The 10,609-nt window shown below is 63.4% G+C and overlaps 2 protein-coding genes across 7 annotated transcripts in view; one reads left to right on the forward strand and one right to left on the reverse strand.

Moving 5' to 3' along the window:
• TNK1 (tyrosine kinase non receptor 1) overlaps nt 1-4,879 on the forward strand; it is a 6,874-nt gene extending 1,995 nt beyond the window's left edge. The window contains exons 4-12 of one of the 2 annotated variants that reach the window (XM_040629946.1): nt 174-329; nt 448-731; nt 946-1,219; nt 2,384-2,478; nt 2,798-2,962; nt 3,194-3,273; nt 3,574-3,872; nt 3,954-4,049; nt 4,132-4,879. In XM_040629946.1, coding sequence (XP_040485880.1) covers nt 174-329; nt 448-731; nt 946-1,219; nt 2,384-2,478; nt 2,798-2,962; nt 3,194-3,273; nt 3,574-3,872; nt 3,954-4,049; nt 4,132-4,245 — 1,563 coding nt within the window. In that variant the 3' untranslated portion in view covers nt 4,246-4,879. The remainder of the gene's footprint in view (nt 1-173; nt 330-447; nt 732-945; nt 1,220-2,383; nt 2,479-2,797; nt 2,963-3,193; nt 3,274-3,573; nt 3,873-3,953; nt 4,050-4,131) is intronic. The other variant, XM_040629947.1, reaches the window with a different exon arrangement.
• Nucleotides 4,880-4,881: 2 nt separating this feature from the next.
• PLSCR3 (phospholipid scramblase 3) overlaps nt 4,882-10,609 on the reverse strand; it is a 6,793-nt gene continuing 1,065 nt past the window's right edge. For 2 of the 5 annotated variants that reach the window (XM_040629951.1, XM_040629952.1), the window contains exons 3-8: nt 8,369-8,604; nt 8,231-8,273; nt 7,891-8,111; nt 7,487-7,648; nt 5,744-5,905; nt 4,882-5,601 (exon numbers count right to left, since the gene is read on the reverse strand). In XM_040629951.1, coding sequence (XP_040485885.1) covers nt 5,545-5,601; nt 5,744-5,905; nt 7,487-7,648; nt 7,891-8,111; nt 8,231-8,273; nt 8,369-8,604 — 881 coding nt within the window. In that variant the 3' untranslated portion in view covers nt 4,882-5,544. Of the gene's footprint in view, nt 5,602-5,743; nt 5,906-7,486; nt 7,649-7,890; nt 8,112-8,230; nt 8,274-8,368; nt 8,605-8,867; nt 9,607-10,609 lie in introns of those variants that run through there. The other 3 variants (XM_040629948.1, XM_040629950.1, XM_040629953.1) reach the window with 3 other exon arrangements.

A 10,609-nucleotide genomic window follows, 5' to 3' on the forward strand; every position in this document is an offset into this window, starting at 1 on the left:
TTTCTTTCTTTCTTTCTTTCTTTCTTTCTTTCTTTCTTTCTTTCTTTTTCTTTCTTTCTTTCTTTTTTTTTTTTAATTCTGGCTGCCCCCTGTCCTTCACGTTGTCCCTGCTCTGGCCCTGGCACAGCTGTTCCCTAGGGTGCCAGATAGTGTCCTTTCCCCCCACCCCCCAGGTCCCAGTGGCTGTCAAGTCCCTCCGGGTGGGTCCTGAAGGGCCCGTGGGCACAGAGCTGGGGGACTTCCTTCGAGAGGTGTCCATCATGATGAACTTGGAGCACCCACACGTGCTGCGTCTGCACGGCCTCGTGCTGGGCCAGCCTCTGCAGATGGTGAGCACACCCGGACCGCGGCTCCCAGGCCAGGGGTGCGACGGTAGGGTGGTTGGCCAGCGTCCCGGGGCGGGGGCGGGGGGCAGACCCCTGCTCACAGGGCGCCACGCTCCCGCAGGTGATGGAGCTGGCGCCCCTGGGATCCCTGCACGCGCGCCTGACCGCCCCGGCCCCGACACCCCCGCTGCCCGTGGCCCTGCTCTGCCTCTTCCTGCGGCAGCTGGCGGGGGCCATGGCGTACCTGGGGACCCGCGGGCTGGTGCACCGAGACCTCGCCACGCGCAACCTGCTGCTGGCCTCCCCGCGCACCATCAAGGTGGCCGACTTCGGGCTGGTGCGGCCGCTGCGCGGCGCTCGGGGCCGCTACGTCATGGGCGGGCCCCGCCCCATCCCCTACGCCTGGTGAGGGGCCGAGGGGCGCCGATCGGGGGCCGATCGGGAGGGCACCTGGCTGGCTCGGGGCAGTGCGGGCACGCCGCGCCTCCCAGGCAGGCCGGGACGAGGATTCTGGAAGGGCTTGGGAGGGAGGTCACCGAGGACGGTGGCGGCGCCGCGGAAGTCGCGCGCTGGGCGGGGGAGAGGGCCCCGGGCAGCCGGTTCAGCGGCGTTTCCGCAGGTGTGCGCCAGAGAGCCTGCGCGAGGGGGCCTTCTCTTCTGCGTCGGACGTGTGGATGTTTGGGGTGACGCTGTGGGAGATGTTCTCCGGGGGCGAGGAGCCCTGGGCCGGCGTCCCGCCATACCTCATCCTGCAGCGGCTGGAGCAGGACCGGGCCCGGCTGCCTCGGCCTCCCCTCTGCTCCAGGGCGCTCTACGCCCTCGCCTTGCGCTGCTGGGCCCCCCACCCCGCCGACCGGCCTAGCTTTTCCTACCTGGAGGGGCTGCTCCAAGAGGTGGGAGCCCCTACCTCCCCACATACGCCCCGTCTCACTTCCCCGTTTTCTCCCAGGGTTGCACGTACAAGACTAACAGATACTCCTGGGCTGGGGTCTGGGACAGACGGACAGATTCGGGCTCTACCTGCAGGGCGCTTGGAGCCCTGGGGAGGATGCTTGGGGTACAGAGATGCAGGCTCAAGGGCTGGGGGCTGGGGCTGGGCCGGAAAGAGGGGAGCACAGAGCAGCAGGCTGCTGGGGGTGTCTACAGGCAGAGGTAAGACAGTTCAGCTGGCAAGCAGGGAAGGCAGCTGCGGGACCTCGGGTGTGTGCAGGAGGGATATGGAAGGAGTGATAGATAGATAGATAACCAGAGCTAACACAGGGCACTTGATCTGTGGAAGGTATGGTGCTAAGGCGTTGACATGTGTCTTCCTGCACAATCACCTCCTTCATCCTTACAACTCAGAAAGGCCACTATCTCGTGGCCTTTACGGATGTGGCAGTTAAGGCATTGACAGTTGAAGTGGTTTGCCTAAATTCACACAGCAAGTGGAGGAGCCCTCTTAGGTCGTTGAACCGGTCAGATGACCCGAATCACTGAACTCCGTTGTTGAAGCTTAGTCTTTACTCTCAGGGCACCTGGGAGCCATGGAAGGGTTTTGAGCAGGGGAGTCACAAGCCAACTTTACATGCTCTGTCACTCTGGCGTGGTGCATGAAGGGATGGGAGGGAGGACACGGAATATGGCAAGCGCAGGTAGGTGACAGTGGTTACAAAGCAAGAACGAAATGATGCCAGATTCAGGGTCAAGGCAGCGGGGCCTTGGAAATGAAGGCCCGGGAGGCAGAGGTGTGCGTCGAGTAAAAGCAGTGCATGGGCGACTCTCGCCTTGGTTCTCCTAGGTAGAGACAGGGCCCCCCTTTGTTGCTTCCTGACCCCTGGGCTATGTCCAGCTTGGCATGGACTCCAGGTCTGCCTCCCCTGCTGGATCACCACCGGGGGACAGGAACAGTCCCCACCCCCCCCACCCCCCCGGGCCCAGGACCGAGGACATAGCTGGTATGGGTTTGATTGGTGGGTACATCCACAGAGAGGAGTCTCCTTTCTTCCCTGCGCTTATGAAATTACCCTTCGGACTCAGGCCACAAGCCCTGACACCCTTTCCTTCTCCCTCTGCAGGCCTGGCCACCGGAGGGACGTTGTGTGCGGGATGTGACAGAGGCAGGCGCCCTAAGGATGCAGACTGGCGACCCCGTCACCATCATCGAGGGCAGGTGAGAGCCTCATGCCTCCCACACGTCTCCAGGAGGAGGACTCCCAGCCAACCTTCCTGACCCTGGTCCCGATTTCCTGCTCCCCAGCTCCTTGAACCCTGGTCCTCTGCATCCCCTCTTTCTCCCGGGCCTGGAGAGATCCGCTACCGTTGTGGCCTCCCGCCGGAGCCACCAAGCCCATAGAGCCCTTTTGTGTTCGGGAGAAAAAAGCCTCGCTTCCTTCAGGCAGATGCAGCTCCATGGCACACAGCTCGCGAGCTGAATGTGGGCCCAAGCCCAGCCCCCACTGCACCCCCTCCACCAGTGCCTCTTCCTACAGCCCCGACTCTGCAACCTGGAAGGGCCAGAATGGCCGCACGTTCAAAGTGGGCAGCTTCCCAGCCTCGGCGGTGACGCTGGCAGACGCGGGGGTCTCACCAGCCACCCGTCCAGTCCACAGGGTCTCCCCTGCCCAGGGAGAGCGACACCAGGGAAGCGTAGATGGGTGAGCACCCGAAAGAGTGGGGGGGACGCAGCTGGGCTGCGGGACCAAGTCTAGCAGCTTCTCTGGAAGGGAGGCTTGGGGAGGGGGCCAGGGCGAGGCTGGAGTGAAGGCTGGACTGGCCTCCCAGCTAGACCTTCCTCTCTGGGTCTCCGCCTGCCTGGGGCGGGAAGGGACACTGCTAAACGGGTGGGGTGGCGTGTGGAGCGTGAACGGGCTCACTCTCTCCGACAGGGACGGCGGGAAGGCAAAGATGCGGGATGTACCTTCAGCACGGGCCCAGAGAAGGAACGTGCCCCTGCAGAGAATGAAAGGTGGGTGCGGCAGGGGACCCGGCTTCCAGGGTCTCGGAGGAGATCAAGAGCGACCCTCCGATCCTGCCCCTGCCCCGAGTCCCGACCTTTGCAGAGCTGGACTTCAGGATCTGCCCGCTCCCCCTGCAGCTCCTGCCACCTTGGCTCTTCGGGGCCTCCGCTGCCTGGGCTTGGGTGTCTGCTCGGCACACCTTACTGCGCCCCTAACCGAGGGTCACCCTGAAAGCAGCACACAGAGTGGGGAGGAGCCAGGGCCCCGCGTCTGGGCTTCCTCTCAAGCTTTTTTTCTCAACCGTACAGTCATTTCCAAGAGTCTGGAGTCCATTCTGTCCCTGGGCCCCCGCCCCACAGGGGGTGGTTCGAGCCCCCCCGAACTTCGCCATGCCAGAGCTGTGCCCCAGGGACCCCCAGGCCTGCCATCCCGCCCTCCCTTTGCCTCCAGCCCTTCTCAGCCCGGCCAGCCCCCCAGGGAGCGGCCTCCCTGGCCCAAGAGAGAACCCCCCCACAGTCATCCCTTGGGAGTGCCTGGAGCTAGCAAAGCCACCGTCCCCTCCGGAGACCTCCTGCCCGACCCCGAGTTGCAGAGGAGGATTACGGAGGTGAGCTCTCCCTGAAGGGCCTAGTGTGCAGAGGGGGCTCCAGGCTGGGTAGTGGCCTGAGCAAGGCTCTGTGCCCTGCAGGTGGAGCTGGGCGTGCACGGAGTCACGCACCAGGAGTGCCAGGCAGCACTAAGGGCCACTGGGGGAGACGTGGTTTCTGCCATCCGGAACCTCAAGGTAAAGCCAGACCCTGCTTTCGGGTTCCCACCGCTCCTGCCCCGGCCCCTGGTGCTCGCTGCCCTCCCTCCCACCTCCGCAGGTGGACCAGCTCTTCCATCTGAGTAGCCGGTCCAGAGCCGACTGCCGACGCATCCTGGAGCACTACCAGTGGGACCTCTCCGCTGCCAGTCGCTATGTCCTGGCCCGGCCCTGAGCGCTGCCCCCTTGGGCATGGATACCAGCCTGGATCGAGGGCCTGGCCATGTGGGACTAAGGGGAACCAGAACGGGTCCTACCAGGGCAGAGTTTCCCACCCGAAGAGATCGTGTGGGTCGGCAGGTACAGGAGGAGCCCGGGGCCGGGCCCTGAGAGCATCTCCCCCTGTGCCCCTTGGCCTCTGAGGGCTCCAGCTCCGTTGGCCGGTTCACAGAAGGATCTAGTCCAGTCTGCCTACCATATTCCCAACCAAGAGGGCTGGAGGGACAGAGCTGCCCCACATCACATGCACAGGAAGCTTCCACTTGCTACAGAGAATGAGCAAGTGGGCATTCCGGACCTCAGGAATAGCCATCCCGAGCGGCCATCAGCTACCACACCGGACTCTGTGGGAGCAGCCATCTTGGATGGTAGAGGCAACCAGACTGATTGGGGGTACGTGGCCCAAACTGCCTTGGCTCGGTCCAGGGCCATGATGAAGGATGACGTTGCCCTCTTGAACTCAAGGACACTGGACCTTGGCAGCTTGGATGATGAAACGGGCCAGCCCCCTCCCAGCCCAGCTGTCCGAGTTCCCTTGGTTTCTTCCCGCACCAACTCTTCTACTCTCTCCCATTACATACATCTTCCAGTATCCAAAAAGTTACAAAGTTTATATGAATATGACATACAAAGATGCAGCCTCCTTCCCAGGGTGGGGAGAGGATGGGGTGCTTGCGTAAGGCACGGGAGCTGCAGTGAGCGCTAGCTGTGGGCAGGGCCCGAGGGGCAAGGAAGTGGGCACCAGAGGGTAGGCCCCACGGCCGTTGACGGGGAGGCGGGGATCCCCGCAGAGGGCCACAGTCTGAGGCCGAACTCACTGGCCAAGCCGGTGTGGGGAGAGAACGGTCATACCCGCCATCTTTGGTGCTGCGTCCCTTGTCCCACCCCAGCTCTGTCAGAAAACCCCAGGGCTCTGGATTCCACAGACCATGTCTGGAGCAGAGGCCTGACGGGAGGAGAGGAAGGGGAGGGGAGAGAGAGTCTGAAAGCTGATATGCGTGTGTGCTGGGGGCTCGCCAGTGGTGGGAGGTCGCGAGGGAAGGGCTCTCCTACATACCCTTCTCTGGGGTCCAAGGTGAAGGAGGCCAGGGAATTAGGGTAGGAGTAGGGCACCATGGCCCCTAAACTCTCAGGCATCCCTGTCTGTCCCCTGCAGTGCGCATCAAGGGAAGGGGCTGCCTCTGAGGAGGGGCTGGGACAGGCCGCCATCTTGGATCCCGGTTGAGGTGATGGTCTCCTCACCCCGAGGTGGCCTCTAACTGGTGATGGCCGAGGGCCCAGCACCTCCTCGCTTCTCGAAGAATATGTAGTCCTGAGGAGAGGGCACTGTCAACAGAGCTGGCTGGGCGGGCCTAGCTCAGCTCTCGCACCCCAGATCAGGCACCGCAAGCCCCCATAAAGTCCGTGTCCCTAACCCTCTCTGAGCAGGAGGCCAGGCGGGGCAGCCAACTCACGATGAGGAATGTGGCTCCCAGCAGCACCGCCTTCACCCGCACGTCCAGATCCAGGGGGAACTGCAGGCCAAAGTCATCTGCATCTGTGAGGGCCTCTCGGAGCAGCCCCCCCCACTGCTTGCTGATGCGGCCCACGCTGCGGGATTCATCCGGGGTCTTCACCTGTGGGGGGGGGGCAGGACCCAACTGGGGAGGGTGTGACTGATCACCCACCATCACCCCGCAGGAACCGTGCAGGCTCTCCACTCAGGGAATCCTTCCAACAGCCTGGGCTTTCCGTGTGACATGGGGGGAAACTGAGGCACCCTAGGTCACGCTGCGTGTGTATAGCAAAAATCAGAATTCGAGCTCTGATGGGTTGCTCTTGAAAGGCCATCCGCGAGAATGGAGCATCAGTGGTGGGAGACGTGGAAGCGCGATGCACTTGTCTCAGTGTGCGGCTGCCTGCTGGGTTTGTTTGGGTTACCAAAGTACCGGCCACCCACGGCTGGCGCAGTGGGTGCCCTGACCACAGTGACCTGGTCAAGAAGGGCTGGGCAGGCTGCGCTCTATCAGCCAGCCAGGCTTCTGGAAGGCTGTGGCTGCACGAAGGGGAGCCTTTCCTCTAATCTGCAAAGTAGGAAGGGACCTGTCCAGCGTCGCATGCAAACTTCATCCAGAGGGGATCCAAGCCCAGCTATGGGGGTGTGGGGGTGGCAGTAAGTGGCCTGTGAGGACCATGAACTTCCACGGGCTTCTCTGGGCCCAGCAGCAACAGGCCTTGCTGCCGTGGGTGGTGATTCACAGTAATTGCCTGGTCCTTTTCCTAGGCTTAATCTTCAGTGGCTAGAACAATGCCCTTCCCCTCGCCTTCCCCCACTGCCCCCCAGGCTGGGGCACTTCCTGCGGACCAGTCTCAAGCTGGGCAGGGCCTCTCCTGGCCAACCCTGGGGTCCCAAGTGCAGCCCCACATAGAGATCCTTCATAATTATGTAAAAGGAAAACTGGCCCTGTGACGGCCCCGTCTCCACGTTCCCATCCGGAGCTCGCCTGGTGATCTTCCCATCATGCAACCTCCACCCACCTACCAAGGTGACTCGATTTTTAAAAGTAGGCTTAGGTCAGACACCTCATCAGAAGCCTTGGAAAGTCTGCGGGCTTCCACCTGTTATTTCTCCCTTATCTGCACTGGTGATTATCCCTTAAAGAACTCAAGTGTCTGTGAGATGCCTCTGTCTTCTAGAAACAAAGGTACGTCCCCAGCCGCACCCTGAAAGTGTCACCACTTGGGTTCTCCAGGCTGATGCTAGAAATGCATGATGGCAGGGATATCTATCACCTGGATTCCAGGCTGGAGGGGCTGTTTGGACTTCTAGGTTGGCAGGGCAAGCCACAGGGTCTTGGCAAGTTAAACTGCTGCCTGCTCCCGGGTCTGGGCTCACAAACTCACGCATAGCAGCCACACGGGGCCAGCCCACAGCGGACTTGCCCGCAATCAGGCCTGGCCATAGACACTTCCACGCAGGGCTGCGGGCAACAAGCAGCATTGGTCCTTAAGATGAAACCGTCTTTGCCAAGCTTTCAGTTCTTAAGAGCACAGGGGTGTGCCTTTCTGAATGGAGGGTCACTACATGTGTGGTAGGAGTCACAGTGGATTTGGATTGAGGAGCTCAGGGTCTTGACCTTTGTGTTGGCCATCCTGCCTCATAGAAGCTGCCATCTTGATTAATGAATGTCCCGGGAATCTCCCCCTATTCCTGGTACCTCAAAGTTGGTGTCCGTGCCACAGCCACAGGTCCAGCAGGGCCCCACCACGCGCAGGACCGTGCGGCGGTCCGCATCCTGGATGGAGAACTTGGGGAGGAAGGGGTGCCAGGTCTGTAACACGTGGCCAATGGTAGTGCCAGGGGGAGCCTGGACTTCCATCTGGAGTGGGAGGCAGACAGGGTCACTGCCGAGCCAGGGCCCCCCGCCCAAGCTCTCACCAGTCAGGCTGTCCCCTGTCTCTCCTCACTGACCTCCCATCCCACCTGCCCACGCCCACCCGGACCGCGCTTCATCCCGCGCCTGCGCCTCATTCCAAGCGGACCACGTTCCGTCAATGGTCCTCCCTACCACGGCCTGCCCCCCACCCAAACCCCTCCTTGGCCCCAGCCCTCCCCGCCCACCTCCTGGAGGCCGCAGGGGCAGCAGCCGCAGCCACAGTGGAGGGGGCGGAGCAGGCGGAGCACCTCTCGATCTCCCGCGTCCACCACGCGGACACGCAGGGGCCGGCGGGCGCCGCAGCACAGACGCGCGCAGCAGTTGCTCTCCTCGGCCGCCTGACCCACGGGCTGTCCGGCCCCCGAACGCAGCTCATACCGGTTACATGTCTCCCAGCCTAGGAACGCTGCCGGGGGTTGGGGGGGGCACGCTGAGACTCAGGCACGGGCACTCCCCCCCCCTCCGCCAAGAGCCCACTCTCTCTGCCCCCTCCACGAGCCCCAACCTACTCCTCCTTCCACTCACTTTCCACTCGTTCAGCCTTCTGGTGAATCAAGATCTGATCGATCTGCAAAGAGAGTAGGGTGGGCGCCGATGTCAGCTGGCCGGCCTGGACGCCAGGGTCCCCTCCTCGCCACTCCTCCCCTCCTCCCTCCCACTCACCTGCACCAGGAATTCGAGGCCAGAAGGCACCCCCGGCAATGGCAAGAACGGGACGGCAGGCCCCGGGGCTCCCGGGCCGGGCGAGGGGAAGAGAGAGAAGCCGGGCGCAGGGGCGGGTACGTGGGCGGGCACTGGCGCCGGCCCGGGCCCGGGGTGCAGCGCCGGCTCCGGATACCCAGCGGTCACAGGGTAAGGAGGTGGGGGTGAAGGGGCGTGCCCTTTGGGGGACAAGTAGCCTGTGGGGGGGACAGGAGTGGATTAGAAAGGGACCCGCGGCCTCATCCCCCTTCCCCTTCGGCCACGGGCCGCGAAGCTGCGGGGGAAATGCGATGGGAAGAGGCTGAGAAAGATGGGGCGGGGGAGCAGGGCGGTGGCTCCCCGGGAGGAAGGGAGGGGCCCCACGCAGCCAGTCGGAGCACATTCCCGGAGGATGTGCTCGACGCCCAGCTCCCAAGTCCGTGGGGGGATAACGGAGACCCTCAGCCTGGCGCCCACTTACCTGCCATGGGAGAGGGGCGAGAGTTCGCGGGATGCCGGGGTGTCCGGGAGGCTTAGTTTTAGAGGTGGAGGCAAGTTCGGGCACAGCCGGACAGACACAGAGACAGACACAAAGACGGACAGGCAAACGCGGAGAGGCAGCTGCGCCCGGCGCCGGCCCAGGGTCTCTCGGGCGGCGCCTCTGACTCAGGGAGAAACCGAAAGTGTCAGCGGGCAGGGCGGGGTACCTGGGACCCTGGATTCCCTCGGGGGCCCCAGAACCGCCCCCTCCCTTTGTTCTCCCATTCTCCGCTGAGGCGGCTGTGGGCAGACGGCAGGACAGATGGACCCGCGGCCCGACCAACGGCCCGACCTCCAGGGAGGCCTCCTGACCCTTCGGTGCCCCCCGCTCACCTGAAGCCCCTAGAATAGCTGGGGTGCCCAGCACTCGGTGGCTCACAGGAGCTCGTGGAGGCGGGCCCGGGATCTGACCCCGCCCCTCGACCCGTCCAGGCCCCGCCCCGCCCGGTCTGGGCGGCGCGCCTGCGCAGAAAGGAGGCCGGCTCTCCGCGGGGCCGCGGACCGTGGACCCCTGGCTTCTTTGGGGGCGGTCGGCGTCCCCCTCCTCTTCCGCTCTGCCGCCCCAGGCCGGAGGACGCTCGCCTGGGGAGGGCCGCCGGCGGAGACCTAGCCCTGCGACCCCGGCAGCTCTGCGGGCGCGGAGGGCTCAGTGTCCCTGGGTGGGAAGCGAGGGCAGCTTGCGCGGCGCTGGACCCCAGGCTCCTCCTCCCAAGGGCGGTTCGGGCCCAGCTGACGCAGCGGAACACCCTTCACACTCCCTCATTGGCTTCTAGGACTGGCCCCCGGCTCCCTTTCTGCCTCCCGGGGGCTGCCTCGCGGGCTCCTCTCCGTGACGCCGCAGTCACCCACACAGACACCTCGCAACCACAGTACTGCGTGCAGGAACCCCTGGCCACGTGGGTGACAGGCCGCCAAACGGTGTCAGGAATGAGTGCGCGTGCAGGGAGGTTGGGGGGCCAGAGGAGGCAGCGCGGTAGGCAGGAAAGCTCGGGTCCTGAGCAGAGGCCCGCAGGTGTGAGGAAGCCCTGAGCCCTGGGCCCCATAGGCCAAGCGGCAAGAGAGGAGTTTAGAGAGGGAGGCCAGCCCACGTGTATGGAAGGCCTGGCGGGAGCCGGGACCTGGCCTCAGGGACCGCATAGGAGCCCACCGAAAGATTTTAAGACCCAAGGAGAAGGTCAAATTTGTGTTTTAGAAAAACCGCTTAAAGCACAAGGTGGACCATGGAGGCCCCGGGCTGGGTCGCTGACAGCCGGGAGGAGAGGATGCTGTTTTAGTGCGGACAGAAGTGGCAGATTGGGGGTACTTAGACAATAATATAGAACTTGAGGGCTGAGATGTGGAGGTGAGGAGTTCGGAATGACCCCAGGACCCTGTCTGGTGACTGGGCAGGCGGAGGTGTCACCCCTCAAGATGGACAGGGAGAAGCAGGTTCGGAGTTGGGGCTCCTTTGCCCCTATGTCCATGTTCCTCTGGGCTGGTCAGCTGCTCCCAGAGCTTCCGTCATCACATGCTTCAGACCCAAGTGCCTGACCTCTCCCCTGGTATCCCTTAGCACCTCAGAGTGGACATGGCCCGAGCCCTGGGCCAGCATCCACCGAAACATATGAACATTCAGTTATTCAACAAAGATTTAGTGAGCACCCACTCCGTGTCAGCCAGCATTTGATAGGAATACACAGCAGG

This window comes from Ursus maritimus, unplaced genomic scaffold (assembly GCF_017311325.1).
Source record: "Ursus maritimus isolate PB19 unplaced genomic scaffold, ASM1731132v1 scaffold_14, whole genome shotgun sequence".
NCBI lineage: Eukaryota > Metazoa > Chordata > Mammalia > Carnivora > Ursidae > Ursus > Ursus maritimus.